The following is a 19,298-nucleotide window of genomic DNA, read 5'->3' on the forward strand; positions in this document are numbered from 1 at the left end:
AGAGGCCCTATACCCATGTACCACGCTGTACAGAAAGGAAAAAGCATCCGTGATCCAATCATCATTGCCGTATCTTGGACCAATTTCTATACGCATCAGCCGCATATTTCGACGACATAATTTCATACTACCCATAACTCCCCTACCAAGCCTGCGCAGATGTATCTGCAACGACCGGGACAGGCTAACCACTTTAGAAAAGTCAGGGGTTTACAAGATACACCTAGAAAATCCGGTAACGGGAAATATTACAAGATACATAGGAGCAACAACAAGAATGCTCGCCTCCCGCCTTGCTGAGCATCAGGATGACGTAGCCAAAGGAAGATGTTCTACAGAGCTCGCTAAAAAAGTTCTCGAGCAAGGCTACAACCTGTTATGGCCCAGAACGGAAATAATCAAATGCTGCAACAATCGAAGGCTTGTGTTTATCTGGGAAGCGCTTCTCATGGCTACTTCAGAAGCATGCAATGTTCCCACCCTTGATCTACCCAGGGTGTGGATTGCCTTATATCGGCGCCTAAAAAACGAAACACGCCTAACATCGTATCGCCAACGCGATAGCATTTCCACGCATGCGCCGCTAGCATCGTAAAATATAAAGTTTCAAATATATCAAAAATTACTTGCAGTTTCTTAATGGAGTTTCCAGATGCCTGTTTGAATTTTGAATATTCTGCTCCTTTGGAACATCCTGCACGTTGGCTTGTTAAAAATTTGTTCTTTTCACCTGAAGACGATGATTATACACTCGTCGAAAGTGCTTGTGTTAATACTAAAGGAACTTTATTAACGCTGAACTCAGTGAATTTGTATCCATAAGTTATACAAATATTGGCGTGAGTTTTAAATTTATTTTTAATTAAAGAGGTCTTAGAATTAGCACATCTCATGTGTTACAACTCTATATTCCAATCTAACAACAGAACCTATTTAAAAAAATATGGGATACCCACGGGCGGCCCACTGTCTTATACAAGTTAGTATTATGTAAATTAGAAAAAAGGGTCATACCCAATTATATGTCCAATATAATTATATATAGGAGATATGTGGATGATGTATTTGTCTTTGGAAAACAAAGTCAATCATCAATGATTTTTTAAGTTGCATGAATGACAACGCATATAGACTGACCCTTAAGCTGGACCAGTTAACCAGACAGAGTTTATATATACTGATTTCTATTATTCCTCAACACAGGAATAAAAGAAACCAGTATATATTATAAACCCAGCTATGTTCCATTATTCATACCAGCAAACTCAGCAGAACCATAAACATATAAAGTTGTGGCATTTCGTGCTTTAGTCAGAAGAGCTTATACACACCATTCCAATTGGAGGGACACAGTAAAAGAACTACAAAATCTAGAGCACATCACAATGAAACATGGCTAAAAAACAACTAACATGTGGGTTAGCATGCACCTATGGTTGAGTACCAATAACCAATAATTTCATGCCTTATACAGAGCAATTGCAGCAAAAGCAGGTACCAAATAGATACAGAAGGTCCCCCACTATATATGCATTATTATGCAATGCGAAAGACAAGCCTGACAATCTCAGGGCTCCAGGAGTATACAGTATCCTAGTGAAGGATGACAAGTTTGGGTGAGACATGGTGTACATAGACTCCACTAAACATTCCATTCAACAGAGGGTCCACGAACACAGATACGACATAGACCATGCCTGGTACACCACCATCCTATCCATCTACGCCACTGACCCGGAAGTTCATGTGAACCTGTCCAATGCTAGGATGATAAAAAGAGCATTCCACACAGATCACATCAGGACCCTGGAGACCCTTGAAATATAACAAGGCTGGCCTAGCGGGGCGATGCATCAACTCTAAAGACAGCAATACACTATCATAAGCCTGGTGCTACATATGCAAAGAACAAGACATCGCCAATGTTCCTTAGCATGCTCATACAACCTTGTTCCAATTTATTTATAAAATCTCAACATTTAAAAATGTTCCAAAGAAAGGCATTCTTAGCTTGCAATCTCATTTATAATCTTAATTTAACCTGAAGCAGACCTAAGGTGAGGTCAAAAACATTTGTTCTTGAATTGAAACAATACCGGAAATAAAGGTTTGTTAAGTGTTTCATTAATACCGGTAATCAACTTAGAAGATATTACTATATAATACATATTAATTATTATTAAAGTATATCTTATTACTGACTAGTTATAGAATTAATTAATGATCAAGNTACATTGTAATAAAGTAATATCTTACTAACAAGTAGATGACTGTATTGATAACTATCATTTTCAATAGAAACTTACCCATTAAAGCTTCAAAACAATTAGCCATTGCATGTCTTAGTTCTAGATCATGACATAAATCAGATCCATGGGCATATAACATAAATCTTTCTAATTCAAGTTTCTATATAAAAATATTTTTCAAAAATTCATTAGCATTCTTTAAATTTAAAAGGATAATAAAATAACAAATCTAACCTTAGCTAATACAGCTAAATGTTGATTCTGAACTAAAGCAGCTCTATATGTAGCAAGACCACCTTCTTCCAAATCAGGAAACATGAAGAATAAGTGAATACTTGAAAGAAATTCTACAACAGCATCACCAAGAAATTCTAATCTTTCATTGTGATTAATACTGGACATTGTTTCTTCTCTACGTCCAAATCGAGACATAATATTTATTAAAGTATTTATGCCTATAAAATATTAGAAAACTTAATAATTTCATATTATTTTACAATATTCAAAATAATATATTTTTTTAAAAAAATTAATAATAATTTTAATTAAAATTAATAATTTTTTTTAAAATTATATTTCCTTAGAAATCTTCTTTAAAAAATTTTTCCCTAATGTATAATATGAAAAAATTTCTATATTTAATTATTTACTATTATTGAAATACTTCTGAAATTCAATATTAGCATTAAAAATTATTTTATTAGCCTAATTATATTATTATGAAATTAAGTAAAATAAATTTGTGAACAGCAAATATTGTCTTCATTTTTATGAAAAAAAAATTATTATAATTACTTAAATATTTTAAACTAAAATGCTTAATAAAATTTAAAATTTTTAGAAAAACAAATTATATCCAACAAATTATATTTAAATAGTAAATTCATTCTATAATTACCTCGTTTGCGTGTATTCATATAATGAATCCGCCGATCACCATACTCAGGCTGACGAATACCACAGTTAGTTAATGAATTTCGTGCATGATCTGGATTGGTCCCAAAATTCTCTCGATAAGATGGATGAGTTAAAGCCAACTGTCAGATAATGTTAAAATTAATAAATTTTTAAAACAATAAACAACACATTTTAATCTGACTACTTTGAAAACATTTTTAAAATCTTATTTAGCTCTTTTCTAGATGACTTAAAATGCTCAATATGGTGATTTATATTGTGAAAATTCATATTACATATATAATTTGTGATAAATTTTAAAAATCATTATTATTCATATTATTCAGAGACACCAACCTGAGAAGATAGCTATTAATAGCACAGGATCATGTCATGATTGGAAGGTGGGGAGTGTAAATGGAGGAGCAATTACTCCAACCACCCTCCACTTCTGATATGACAATCACTAATTTTAAGACACTCATAAACTCTCTTAATTTTATTCTAAAATAAGTTCTATTATTTACAAATCATCATTTGAAACAAATTACAGTAGAGCCTCGATTATCCGACTCAATTGGGGACTGGGGTTGGTCGGATAATTGAAAAGTCGGATAACCGAAAAGTATGAAAAAATCCATTATTAGTGTAGTATATTATTATATCCCATGTAATTAGTATATTAGTATATCGCTATTAACCTNCGGCGACACCAGGCGCAGATTAGTAAGTAGTTAATAATATGCCAAGGTGTTACTAGGGAAAGTTAGTACCCAAAGTGGTTTCCCGTTTCCTTCTCTGGGGCGCGATGTTACGCGAGGGGAAAGAATGCCTTCCGGGAGAACTTTTATGGGGACTTTTAAAAGACAAGGTTTCAAAACAATTATAATTGTAAAAAAATTGGCTCAGAAAATTATTCAAGACAAATAATTCCAGAAAACAGGAAGAAAATACATTATTTTTTAAGAGAATCTTTTATAGAGAAAGAAATTTACTTTTACATATTTTTTCCTTGAAAAAATTTTCACTCTCTTTTTTATTATTAGTATACGTTTTATAATGTCAAACAAAAATTTTATCATAAGATAAACTGATTAATTGATGATTATGAAAGTAGATCTACATGATCATTTTTGTTTGAAACATTATTGTTTATAAATTCACACTTACTTGAATTATGTCACACATAATGCCTGTCCTAAAAAAGCCTTTGCTACTGACAACAACAGTAACATCCCGTTTTAAATTGCTAAAATATAAAATTTAAAAATGTAAATTATTTTAATTATTATATTTTATCTTTAAATTAAACCTAATTTCTAAATAATGATATAATCCAAATATTTCTAATGAAATATTTTTATAGTTTTCAATAAATTACTAAAAAGTTTGAATTTTTCAGAAATTAAATGTAAATTTAAATAATTCAGTGAATTTTCTTGTAACCACTGCCAAAGCTAGCAAAAACTAATCAACCGAATAAAAGCTCTAGTTCCAGCAAATCTAGAGCTTTTATTTTCCTTATCTATAATTACTCTACAAAAAAATGTCTAAATATGTGTTTTGTCGCATTTAAAACATGCTTTTAATTTTTTGTTTTTTTGAACATTTTACATTTAAACTATATCATAATAATTTATCATACAATTTAACACCAACATAATAACAGTTATCAATAGTAAGGATAATATAGTAATGCAATAACAAAACTCAATTTTGAAATAAGATCTTTAAAGAGAACAGTTATCAGTATAAATTCAATTGAAAATTAATAAATAACTTATAAATATTGCTTATCAATTTTTAATAATTTTCATGTAAATATTGTTAGCTAGAGAAATGCATCATTTACATGGAAATCTATATTATATTGCATGATATATTTTAAACTAAAATGCTTAATTAAATTTAAAATTTTTAGAAAAACAAATTATATCCAACAAATTATATTTAAATAGTAAATTCATTCTATAATTACCTCGTTTGCGTGTATTCATATAATGAATCCGCCGATCACCATACTCAGGCTGACGAATACCACAGTTAGTTAATGAATTTCGTGCATGATCTGGATTGGTCCCAAAATTCTCTCGATAAGATGGATGAGTTAAAGCCAACTGTCAGATAATGTTAAAATTAATAAATTTTTAAAACAATAAACAACACATTTTAATCTGACTACTTTGAAAACATTTTTAAAATCTTATTTAGCTCTTTTCTAGATGACTTAAAATGCTCAATATGGTGATTTATATTGTGAAAATTCATATTACATATATAATTTGTGATAAATTTTAAAAATCATTATTATTCATATTATTCAGAGACACCAACCTGAGAAGATAGCTATTAATAGCACAGGATCATGTCATGATTGGAAGGTGGGGAGTGTAAATGGAGGAGCAATTACTCCAACCACCCTCCACTTCTGATATGACAATCACTAATTTTAAGACACTCATAAACTCTCTTAATTTTATTCTAAAATAAGTTCTATTATTTACAAATCATCATTTGAAACAAATTACAGTAGAGCCTCGATTATCCGACTCAATTGGGGACTGGGGTTGGTCGGATAATTGAAAAGTCGGATAANACTAGGGCTGTGGTGTAGTTAGACTAAGTCCCCTGATTCCAACTCATAAAATTTTAGATTCCAATTCCTGCCTCTAAATAATAATTTAAAATATGATGTGAGAATCGGAATGGATATTATATATTTAAATATTAAAATGTAGAATTTAATAAATCAATCTAGAAAAATGGCCCTTATCTGGATCATATTCCAAGACATTTTCTTCATCTTTTGATGGAGAGAACATAGTAATGCTGAAATCGGAAATCGATTCCTCGAAATCGGAAATAGAAAGAGTATAATTTTTACTTGTTTTTTAACTAAAAATTTTTTATTTTTAGTGTGTTAATAGTAATGCTAATTTAAATTGTAACAAAATTTTTCTCTTCAATTAGTGTGAGAAAATATATAAATCTTCTACATGTTGTTTTCATTAACGAAAAACACATCTATAACTTTTGTGCCAAAAGAGAAAATCAACTTCCCTTTCCCAAGTTCTTATCTCCAACTTTGACAACCATCTGTGTATCTATCCCTGCTGTACATCCTGTCAGCAGGCATAAATCTATGATTTCTATTGAATGAAACTTATGTTAAAAGGGGCAATTTCCTCCAATTCTGGGGAGTTTTCGAAAACTTATCTGGTCTGCACAACTACAAGTCCAGCGTCTTCACTCATCATCCTCCTCCATAACCATGTCTGCCAAAACAATTCGCTGCTTTTGCCTCTCCAAATTCAAAGACTTCAATCAAGAGAAAAATCAACAGGGAGATCAAAAAAATTCCTGTTCCCAAATTTAAATACTAAAAACCCATCCTAGTGACCCTGTGGACAGATCTTCCTGATCTGAAGCCGAACAAGATTGAGAAACGAGCTTTCTCAATGTTGGATCCCACAACTTTGATTATATTAACCCAGAATGGCATTTCATCACTACTTATTGAATCAAGTGAATCAGGCATTCCTATCTAAACTGCAGGTACTGTACTTACCTTTTTCAGTTTTTCATTATTACCACTAACACCATCATCTTTACCATATATTGATACACAATGTTTTCCATCTGGGATAATTATATTAAAGAATTCAAAAACACTAAATTTAACCAAGTCTTCTTAACCATTTTATAAAGGTCATTTGAAAATAAAAATTTAAACTAGAATGTATTTGAATATAAATTTCTGAAAAGAAAATTAACAGTAATTAATGCTGTGCAAAGAAAGATCATCAAGTAAAGGAATCATAAAATAAGATCAGGCATTACAGAATGTATAATGGAAGGTAATGCTTCAATTAGAAATTTACTATAAACATATATATATATATCATCAGACCCATGTCTAATATACACACTATGGGATATCTAGAAAAATTGGAAATTTATATGGCTCATAAAAAATTTAGGTGCATCAACCATAGGGATACAGGTAACTTGTCTATTGCATAGCAGTCTTTTTATGAAATTTAATTTTAGTAAAGGTTATTCATTCATTTATTTTTTTACCTTTTATTTGTTTTGTTCAATTTTTTAGGTTATTTTATTAATTTCACCTGCAATTGCTGCTATTTTATTTATTATTTTAAAATAATGTTCTTGTAGTCAAACTCTTATTCTTTTACAATTATACTTGTGTTTTTTTAAATTTTGTATTTCTGTAAGTTCTTTTATTTTTCCATTCCATTGTAACTGAAGATCAGTGAAACTGATCGAAAATGTTCTTCTTTTATTAAATTCATTGCTGAATTTATAAAGATGTGATTTTGTGAAAGAGTTTTTGTGATTATCTCTCCAGTTATTTGAAAATTTATAGATATTTACTATAAACAATATAATAAATTATAAAAAAAAACATGTATCAGAATCAGTCATTTTTACTGACTCAGACTTTAGCAATGAATTTGCTTCCAACTCTGACTGTATAGCCTTGGTAATAACAAAATTGCTAAAGCTTTATATAACTATCTTTTACCAATCATAATTAATTTCTCAAAACATTTTAAGTTAAAATAATTAAGTCACAAACTTTAACTATTCAAATAATAATATAAAAGTTTCATAAAAATAAGATCCAATAAACCTTTTTGTATTTGTTTCCATAAACATTCTCTATTCATCCATTCAGTTAGCTACTTAATGTAAGATCTCAAAGTCATTAGACTAACTATATTTAATAAGTAAAATTTAAAACTTTTATCAAAATATTTATAATGTTTTTGTATTTTCTAATAATGAAATCTTTATGAGTATAAAGAAAGTATATATACATAAATATTCATTAAATGCATTTCATACACTGATGCAATAACCAATTACATCAAGCTATGCCAATTTTAAGTTATGGTTTTGTAGTTCATTCTAAAAATGCACATACATTATTTTATTCTTTTTCAAACTTTCATTCTAAATTTTAATATATAAAAATTATAAAAATTATCTGTTTCTCATATAGGAATAAATAAATGTTATATACAATAAAAACTATTTAAACTGTACTCTCAATAAGACAAAATTTATGAATGTTTAATCCAGATTGCTTATTATAAATTTTTTCTAGTCCTGTATTATATAATATACAAGTTAGCATAATTTTGTCTGTATAAGCTGGAAACTGCTAAATATAAACATGAAAAGCAATTTTAAGTCCACAAAAGGTAAAACAATCTGCTTCAGATGGAAGCAAGGATAAACAACATGTGAAAACCATGTGTGTGATAATGTCATCTTTGTGTGTTCTATTTTTAGTCTTACCATTAGCTTAAACAAAAAATCATCATCGTGTAGTAGAGCTTTACAGTACCAGTTGTTATATTATAATAATTCAGAATAGCAGGAATGTCAGAAATAAAGATAAACACACTAACTTGTAAGCCTAAAATCAAGATCATAAATAATGAACAACAACATTTAAGTGCTAAAGATCTCTGCAGAAAATTTAGTTGTGGCAAAACACAAGTTTATCAAATTCTAAGAAACAAAGAAAAAATCAAAGAATGGCTATTTGGTAAAAGTCAAGGAGATTAGAGAGAAAAACTGAAAATGAAACTGTTAACAGAATAGTCTACAAATTGTTCTAAATGCAAGATTACATATTCCAATTTCATGACCTATTCTACAAGAGAAAGCCAGAATTATTGCACAATGTTTGAAGAATGAGTCATTCAGGTGTCTAATAGTTGACTTGAAAGTTTCAAAGCTTGACATGAAATAACTTTCATGCAAGTTTGTGGGAAAGCTGAAGATGTCGACCTGACGGAAGTAAAAGACTGGATGCAGAAATTAACTGACTTAAGTAAAGACTATGAGCAAAAAATATGATGAAATAAAATGTTTTTTCAAATTCTTCCAAGCAAAACTTTGAGTTTATTAAATGATAAGTGTGTCTGAGAAAAGCAACAGAAAGAACAATTCCCTTATGTGCCTTTACTGATGAAACAATGGAAAAGCCACTAGTCACAGGAAAGAATCTCAAATTCCACTGCTTAAATATTCATATTACAATATTAAATATTCATGAACTACCAATTAGAGAGTGGGCAAATAAGAAAGTATGAATGACTTCAGTTATAATGAAAAATGGCTCAGTTCTTTAAACAGAGAAATGAGAATTTAGAAAAGGCATGTTCTCCTCTTTTTGGATAATGCTACATGCCATCAACAATTAGATTTCTCTAACATTAAATCATGTTTTCTGCACCAAATACCACTAGCTTATCATAACCAATGGAAATATAAACATCATAATGAAAACCTGATCTATTATAATAAAGCTATAACAATTGCTACTGTAGCTTTATCATAACCAATATATCAATGGGGTTACTCAAAATTTTAGACAATACAGGGTGGACCAAAAAGAATATACGTATTTCAAACTGATATATTTATTAAACTATCGATAGTAGCGGTGTGCTGCAGGTATCGGAGGAACGAGTGCATTGTCTAGTTTGTCCCCAGATGTCAGTTGTGCTTGGTTACAATGACGTATTCACAGTTGTTGTAAAATGGCTACGCCACAGCACAAAAGCTTTTGTATTCTTGAGCTTGCAAAGTGTAATTCCGTGATTACAGTGCAAAGACGTTTCCGGTTGAGGTACGAAATTGATCCTCCGAATGGATGGAACATTCGCAGATGGTACCGTCAGTTTGTTGACACAGGTTGTGTATGTAAAGGAAAGAGTCCTGGCCGACCTCGTGTATCTGAAGAAAATGTCGCACGGATTCAAGCTGCTTACCAACGTAGCCCTTCAAAATCAACACGTCGTGCCAGTCGGGAATTGCAGCTGCCTAAAACAACAGTTTGGCGTGTTTTGAGACACAGGTTAGTTATGAAGCCCGGACCGAACTCCCGCCCGGACCGTTCATGTCGCTGGTGGAGGACATATTGAACACCTGTAATCTAAACTAGAGAGTTTCATAAATATGTGTCCCAAGTTCCATAGTTGTATGTCTTACAGTTTATTAAATATATCAGTTTAAAATACGTATATTCTTTTTGGTCCACTCTGTATTATAAAAAACAAATGCTGCAATCAATTTGTGCCAATATGAGGGTCATATAACTCCACATCTAAATTAACTAGTAAAATTTCTGTATTGAATGCTGCTTGATGGATATAAGATGCTCACAAAAATGTCAGCAACAACTACATAAGAAACTGTTTTAAAAAGAAGGGTTTTGACTTAACAAAAATGAAGCCAAAATAGAAGAGCCAGATTTATCAAGAGAAATTACTGACATTCAAACTTTAATGCAGGGATTGAATGAAAATGATGTAATGTTTCAACTACATTAACACAGACAAAGATCTTGCAGTTGTGAATGATGTAACAATCAATGAACTCCTAGATGCTATCTTAGATAATACTCAGGAAGAAACAAAACTAGATGACAAAGCTGGAATGGCTAGGTAACTAGATAAAAATTACGAACTTAAGTATAATTAACCTTGCTTTAAACTAAAAATTTTTATATTTCATATATTTAAGAGATCATATTAAGAAAATGAAAAAATAATTTGCTTCTCCAATGCTTTCAAAAGAGATTACCATATTAGAACAATAAGTACAATGAATAGAATACACTCTTATGTTAAAAAGTCTTTTGAAACTACAGATAGTAACGGAAAAGAAGGTGCCAGAGTTTTAAAAAAAATCAATTAATGATTATTTTCAGTAATTAGTTATTCAATAATTGCTTAAATATGTGTTAACTTTACATATCTGTTATATACTGTGCATTAAAATTGGAAACACAAGTTTGGCACATGTATTGTTTCCAGGAGAGAATCCTGGCCAAAATTTTTGAGCATGCTGAGCATGCAAGTTATAAGAATAATAGGCCTATCTCTAGCACTAAACAATAGGCAGAAACATCATTTGGTGTGAATAAAAAAGTATGGACTATTATAAAGCTCATTATCTCTACACATGAAATATATAATAAAAGAAGTATTAAAAATTGATGATAATAATTCAATTTTTGTGGGCCTTGACACTGGAGGCTCAGAGCTCCATTAGTCCCTATGTAGATCCGCCCTGTACACAATACATGTATGCTGACTGGTTACCGCAAACTTTTGATACAATCTGGCTGTGTTAAATGCTTCAAATGACATCATGCATGTGCACTTGTTTGCTGTGGCAAATCTCCACATGAGCAAGTGATCGAGTTCATGCAACCATCACACTCACTTAAAACAGCTAGCGGATAGCTGTCAATGTAAAAGCAAACATAAATATTAAAAGAGTTTACCCATTAGAATAAATTATTATTGACATATTTGTTTTCATATAAAAAGTATATTGACAGTCAAAACTTTCTCTTAAGCATGTGGCACATGCTAATCAAGCCCAGAGAATTCACCTGATTGTTTCATGCTTACTTTTAATTTAAAATAAAAATGATACTATTCTAGGAACTCTTCGGCTCTATCTAAGAAATCCTGGTTTTTGCATAGAACAAAACGTTTTTCTTTATCAGCCACTAATAGATTTAACTGATTCGTTGCCAGGAAAGATTTAACCATCTGCGTTGTCTTCAGATTGGTCCTTGTAGTTTTAAAAGAATGATTCGATACTATGGCTGTCAAAGTAGACAGGTCTAACTTAGGCTGCACTTCTGGACATTTGGTACTCTTTATGGCCGCGATAGTGGGTGGTATCAATTGTGAGTAATCCAGGTTAGGAGTAGGTATAAACTTCGGCCCTCGTGTCAAGATATGATGGATCCTCTCCAGTACCGTAATGTTTGTAAAGTTATAATAAGGAACCTCCATTGTATTAGGCTGTTTTCTGTGAGAGGTTGACCGTAACCAACAGAACTTTTTGTTCAACTTCTTCCTGGTTTGGAGAGCTTTGTTGTTGGCTATGTTTCTAATTTTATCCAATTGCTGGTATAATTTGCTTGCATCACACTGTTTTGAAAATCGTATATGGACCAGGTACACCTCCATTTCCTTGTCTGCTATTGCTTTGCGCTTGCTTCTTATTAATTTAGCCAGCAGTTTTCGTTCGGTTTGAGGTAATATGGTACGTACTTCCTTTGGGAAGGAATGATACTTGAGCTATATACACTTCGGAATAAGATGTGTTTTCCGGCACTTTAGTAAAAACCATAACTGTGCTTTTAGTCTTAACCATCTAATTCTCGTATTCAATAGAGAAAAGAAGTGTTTTCTATTATTATCCATGATATAGTATACAATGACACTTCAGGCCAACGAAGTTATTCTATGATTATAACACTTACGTGTTGTGGCGTTACAGGAGTGGAGTCTTGGAGAATGAACTCGTCCAACTTTAGAAAATGAACTCGTCCGCTAGCACTTTCAGTATTATATAACTACCGTCTTCAGGCGGTCTATCGAGTAAAACAGCTTATGATTTTCGAACACTTATCCGACGGTTTCACAAATTTCGGATATTCGAAATTTTCGAACAATATTTCCGTCGAATTAACTGATTTTTCGTATTCGAATGTTATTTAAAAATCGTGTGGAACGAAAACAGTTTTTCTTAAGCATGTTTTAGGAAGAATAAGACCGTAAAAGAGCCCAGAACATGCATAAAGTATAAGATATGTCAAAAAGACATCCGAATAGCAAAGAGTTTAACATCGTGGATTTAGTTGTTTAAAGGCTGTTATCCAAAGTTCTGGTATTTCGAGAGTTGGGGAGTTGCACGATTCAGTGGCTGAAATATAGAGACTCTCCCAAATAAATAGCTCTTTATGTTCATTGCAGCCTTTTAGTAATTTTGTTTTGTTCCAGAGTGGCTGGTAATTGTAGTCAAGCACTTTCTTTGCTAACTCTGTAACTGGCCTGCCGTTTTTGATGTCGTCTTGATGTTCAAGAATACGTGAATGTAACCTTCTAGTTGTGGCCCCTACATAACTGGTTTCTTCACCTGTCAATGCGTGTTTTAGCAGGACTTGGTAGATTCCTGATTTTTCGTTTGACTGATATCTGTCCCTATCATTGCATAGAAGTCTTCTTAGACTTGGTGGTGGTGTTATTGGTAGAACAAACCGTTAGTTCTAAACATATGCGCAATTTTTAAAGAAATGGGACCTAAATAGGGTATTGGGGGATGTGCTATTCTTAGATTTTCCTTAATAGAAAGAAAAGTTTGTGGAAATAATTTATTCTTAACATGGTTTTGAAGAAATGTAAATTTAGAGCGTGAATAACCAGCATTTAACATGGCATTATAAATGATAAATAACTCCTCTTCTACTAATGATTGAGTAGAAGGAAGAAGGTATGCCCTTCGTATTAGAGAAGAAAAAGCAGAATTTTTGTAGTGTGATGGCTGGTAAGCAGTAGCAGGTACGATTTGCAGTGCTTTATTATTTCTATGATGTACAGTGAATGTAAGCTCCGGAGACATACGTATGTCTAGATCCAGGAAGGAGATTCTATTGTTTTTTTGTTCTTCAACGGTAAAATTAATTGAAGGATAAATGGAGGCTAACATTTGTGTGAATTGTTGTAAACCCTCATTGGAGCCGTCCCACGCAATTAATAGATCATCAACGTAACGTATATACATGAGAGGATACTGGATAGTTAAGGGGGCATTAAAAACTCGATGTTCTATATTCCTCATAATCAGTTCAGCTAAAACAGGAGATAGTGGAAAACCCATTGGTACACCTTGCGTTTGTTTATATATTTTCCCATTAAATTGGAAATAATTATTACGAGTGACCAGAAAAAGAGCTTCTCGCAAGTGTAAAACATGTGATATTGGGTGACTAGTATTGAGGAATAGAGTATTTGCTAGCATGACAGCCTCGAAATGCGGGACAGACGGAAATAAAGAGATAACATCGACTTTGTAAAGTCGGTATGAATTAGAGGGGAGGTTTCCTAATTTTTGTAAGATGGTAACTTTAGCTTCAATGGAGACATGTGTTACGAATTCAGAAGGCGGAAGCAAAGAAGTTATATGTTTTGCTAGTGCAGCCTCAAGATGGTACGTGGGATGGGATCTTTTATTGACCAGTGGTCTTAGCGGCCAGGACGGTTTATGCGTTTTTACCTCGAAAAATAATCTAGGGCAGGTGACATTTTTTGGAGGATTGAGAGGACAGTCTAACGATTCCACTATTCCAGGCAAAGCTATGACTTTGCGTGCTTTTCTTAACACCGTGGAAGTAGGATCTTCTTTTAGTATGATGGATTTGGAATGTTCTAGGAACTCTTCGGCTCTATCTAAGAAATCCTGGTTTTTGCATAGAACAAAACGTTTTTCTTTATCAGCCACTAATAGATTTAACTGATTCGTTGCCAGGAAAGATTTAACCATCTGCGTTGTCTTCAGATTGGTCCTTGTAGTTTTAAAAGAATGATTCGATACTATGGCTGTCAAAGTAGACAGGTCTAACTTAGGCTGCACTTCTGGACATTTGGTACTCTTTATGGCCGCGATAGTGGGTGGTATCAATTGTGAGTAATCCAGGTTAGGAGTAGGTATAAACTTCGGCCCTCGTGTCAAGATATGATGGATCCTCTCCGGTACCGTAATGTTTGTAAAGTTATAATAAGGAACCTCCATTGTATTAGGCTGTTTTCTGTGAGAGGTTGACCGTAACCAACAGAACTTTTTGTTCAACTTCTTGGTCAACCTCTCACAGAAAACAGCCTAATACAATGGAGGTTCCTTATTATAACTTTACAAACATTACGGTACCGGAGAGGATCCATCATACCTTGACACGAGGGCCGAAGTTTATACCTACTCCTAACCTGGATTACTCACAATTGATACCACCCACTATCGCGGCCATAAAGAGTACCAAATGTCCAGAAGTGCAGCCTAAGTTAGACCTGTCTACTTTGACAGCCATAGTATCGAATCATTCTTTTAAAACTACAAGGACCGATCTGAAGACAACGCAGATGGTTAAATCTTTCCTGGCAATGAATCAGTTAAATCTATTAGTGGCTGATAAAGAAAAATGATACTGTTTTATAAAGTTTTGCTTTCCATCATTAGACAAAGTCACTGTAGATGCCAGAAACCTGTTCAAGCAGGAATGATATTTTGGACCTGCCTGACACTAGTTTACATAGGTTTGACTGTGTGTAACTTTGTACAAAAAGTAATACATTAAAATCTTTAAAAAATCAGTTTTAAACTATTCAAATCATATCAGCCAGAATTTATATTCAATCATGTTTTAATAAAATTTAATAATCATCTCTATTTAATAATAGTAACAGGTTAAATAAGTTAATATCAAAATTAAAATAATTCATTAATTAAAATTAAATCATCCCTAATTAAGTAAATATATTTGAAAACAAAAATATAATTCTATTCATATTATTGATAAATAGCAAAACGTTTTTAATTACAAAAAAGTTAAAAACAAAATACCTTTTCATTCTCATTTCTTGTAATTTAATTTCCTTCTGAAGCAATTTATGTCTATCAGCATAGAACACTTTTGGTTTATTAGCCAATAAATGCCTAAACTTTACATAATCTCTCCAAGCTTTCTGGTAGCTGTAACAGATAATAAACAATAGGTAATATTTATAAAAATGAAACTTCTAAGTCATTTTTAATCAATTTTTTTCACATATATTCTAATTATAAAACAATTAATATAAACATTTGTAATGTAAATTGAATAAATTGGACATATACTAAACATTAAATAAAATATTGATATAAAATAATATTTCCTTAATCAAATTATATTATATTATATTATAGTAATTATCAATACATAGATTTGATTTAAGTGTAAAGACTGATTATTATTAGTATTCCTTCTTGTTTGCAATCTTATTAGCTGAAAGAGTTTAAATAATCTTATATATTTGTACAAATGCATATATATTTTAAAATAGAAGGAATAAAGCAAAATAATTATTATCAAGCTGCCTTATATTTAAAGGGTGGCTAATGAATACTTTAAAATAGTTTAAATATGTTTAATATGACAGTCTTGTCATAACACAACATAATAAATGTTACATTGATAAAACAAGTATTAAAATATTTTATTTTATACAGAGATTAGCAGGTTGTCCATTAATGAATTGGACTTAACCTCATAAGTATTAAAATATTGTATAAAAAAAGACTCATTATTAAAAGAAGAATTAAACAACATTATATGATTGTAAAAAATAAAAATTTAGTTAATCAAAACACAGGATGTAAATTTGATCATTGTTGTAGTGATGTCATATATATGTCACACTTATAATGAATAAACTTAATCTGTAGTAAACAGTTTCAATTTGTCATGTGTTGGTAATGGATGATGATGTTAAGAAATTGTATAGATATTATAAGTGTTTTGTATGTATGTTTAAAATAATTTTATTTTTAGAATTTTATAATGCATTAAAATATAGTTGTAATTTTATTATAGAATTATAGTAGCAATCATTTTATCACAAGTGTATTAAGTGTTCATGGTTCACTGTAATGTCAGAGAGGTTTTTTCTCTAAGACTATTGCTTTAAATATCTTGTGAGTATGTTTGTACAGTAGAGTGTCGTTTATCCGAATCAATTGGGGACTGGGGTTGTTCGGAAAATCGATATTTCGAATAACCGATTATGTACTAAAAAATATATTAATTTATCCCGTGTTTAAATTTTTCTCCGTTGCGTGTCGCTTTGCGTTGAATTCTCGTTGATGTTAAGCCTAACAAAGACTATTGTATCGTTAAAAATTATTTTTTTATTTTGTACAAACAAAATAAATATATTGAAAAATATAAAAACAATAAAAAATTATACTTCAGAAGTTAATTTAGTATCAAAAACGTAAAATATTTGAGTAGCCGAAGACATAGCCAAAGATTACAGCACCACAGCACTGGCGAAAATTTAAATTTGTCGACTGGAATTCCTTCGGATAAATGACGCTCTACTGTATATTACTATTTGGGTTATTATATTTTACTGAAATAATTTGTACTTTTGTTGTGTAGAACTGAAGAAAGCTTAAAGTTGTTAGTAAGCCAAAATGCATTTTGATAATTTATAGTATAGAACATTGTTAAATAAAAGGCATTTTTATAGACTCTAGTTCAATTTTCTGTACTCAGATAAACAGTTGCCATTGAAGTGTGTTATGACAAGACTGTCATATTAAACATAGTTTACCTATTTTAAAGAATATATGTTTTAATGATATAAAATTAAAAATAAATTTTGTTAAATAAGTCCACTTTAAAATTACCTTGGATTTCCAGCATAACTTAACTGAGGTGGTCTTATTCCAAAATGAACAATTTCAGGATATATTCCTTTTTCTGGTTCACACTGCTCACGATCAAGTTGATCAACCCTTAATGAACATGGTTTCATGCCTGGATAGGTAACTATCATGCCACGTACTTCATCAGCATAGTCTTGCCATTTATGCTGACAAAGATCCATTAATGCTGGAAGTTTTTCATCCTTTACCAAAGCATAATTACTATTTAAGAGGTATTGTAATACAACATTCATAGAAAGTAACTCTTTGCCATTATCTATAAAATTAAATCATTGTAAATGAACAACTACATTATTTGATTTTAATTAATTTTGAAATAAAAAGTTTTAAAATATTTTTATTTACCTTCTAATGAGCGTGCAAATCTTGGCATGAAATGAACACGTGGACAACCATTAGGATCTCCATGAGCTTTCCAATCCAAATCAACCAATTCAAGAATTTCATAAAATAAATATTTAGTAAAAAGTTCTAGTCCTTCAATTGTAAAATTATCAGGAAATTTTTCTTCTATATATAATATAGTATATTCTATATTAAATCGAATTACTTTACATGTAGGCAATTTTTTCAAAGACAAATGAGAAAACATAGAAAAGCCTTCAAATATATATTCATGTCCATCATGTTTGATAATTGTTGGACACTTTGTCTATGTAAAAATATTTTAAATAAGTCTTTTATAATATTACAGTTTATCTATTGCAGGATTTTGTACTTACCAGAAAATTGGTGTGAGGAGACATTGTGATTCTATAATGATATAGTCTATCAGCATTATTGCTATTTGGGTCACATGATGGTAAATGTTCTTCTCCTGGATATATTCCATGACGAATACCTGACCGACGAGCTTTAGCACTACATCTACAAACTGGTCCATCATTCATCTAAAATATGACAAACTGAATAAGTAAATATATTCAAACTTAATAGTTCATTGCATTTATTTTCTCTTATATGAATTCATATTGATGTTAAGAATAAAAATAATGTAATGTAATGTAATGTAAAATAATGTAATAAGTAATCTTAAATAATTTGTCTTAATTTTAATAAATATTTTACATAGATTTGATTTAAGTGTAAAGACTGATTATTATTAGTATTCCTTCTTGTTTGCAATCTTATTAGCTGAAAGAGTTTAAATAATCTTATATATTTGTACAAATGCATATATATTTTAAAATAGAAGGAATAAAGCAAAATAATTATTATCAAGCTGCCTTATATTTAAAGGGTGGCTAATGAATACTTTAAAATAGTTTAAATATGTTTAATATGACAGTCTTGTCATAACACAACATAATAAATGTTACATTGATAAAACAAGTATTAAAATATTTTATTTTATACAGAGATTAGCAGGTTGTCCATTAATGAATTGGACTTAACCTCATAAGTATTAAAATATTGTATAAAAAAAGACTCATTATTAAAAGAAGAATTAAACAACATTATATGATTGTAAAAAATAAAAATTTAGTTAATCAAAACACAGGATGTAAATTTGATCATTGTTGTAGTGATGTCATATATATGTCACACTTATAATGAATAAACTTAATCTGTAGTAAACAGTTTCAATTTGTCATGTGTTGGTAATGGATGATGATGTTAAGAAATTGTATAGATATTATAAGAGTTTTGTATGTATGTTTAAAATAATTTTATTTTTAGAATTTTATAATGCATTAAAATATAGTTGTAATTTTATTATAGAATTATAGTAGCAATCATTTTATCACAAGTGTATTAAGTGTTCATGGTTCACTGTAATGTCAGAGAGGTTTTTTCTCTAAGACTATTGCTTTAAATATCTTGTGA

The 19,298-nt window shown here is 30.7% G+C and overlaps 1 protein-coding gene across 1 annotated transcript in view; it reads right to left on the bottom strand.

Moving 5' to 3' along the window:
* Nucleotides 1-19,298, bottom strand: part of LOC111621118 (ribonuclease 3-like) — a 72,703-nt gene that overhangs the window by 41,732 nt on the left and 11,673 nt on the right. Inside the window, 8 exon segments of the mRNA XM_023363186.1 lie at nucleotides 2,307-2,409; nucleotides 2,484-2,704; nucleotides 3,148-3,404; nucleotides 4,270-4,395; nucleotides 15,606-15,734; nucleotides 17,433-17,727; nucleotides 17,817-18,123; nucleotides 18,194-18,361. Of these exon segments, the coding sequence (XP_023218954.1) occupies nucleotides 2,307-2,409; nucleotides 2,484-2,704; nucleotides 3,148-3,404; nucleotides 4,270-4,395; nucleotides 15,606-15,734; nucleotides 17,433-17,727; nucleotides 17,817-18,123; nucleotides 18,194-18,361 (1,606 nt within the window).

Source organism: Centruroides sculpturatus, unplaced genomic scaffold (genome assembly GCF_000671375.1).
Source record: "Centruroides sculpturatus isolate CEXI.00-Female unplaced genomic scaffold, Cexi_2.0 scaffold284, whole genome shotgun sequence".
Lineage (NCBI taxonomy): Eukaryota > Metazoa > Arthropoda > Arachnida > Scorpiones > Buthidae > Centruroides > Centruroides sculpturatus.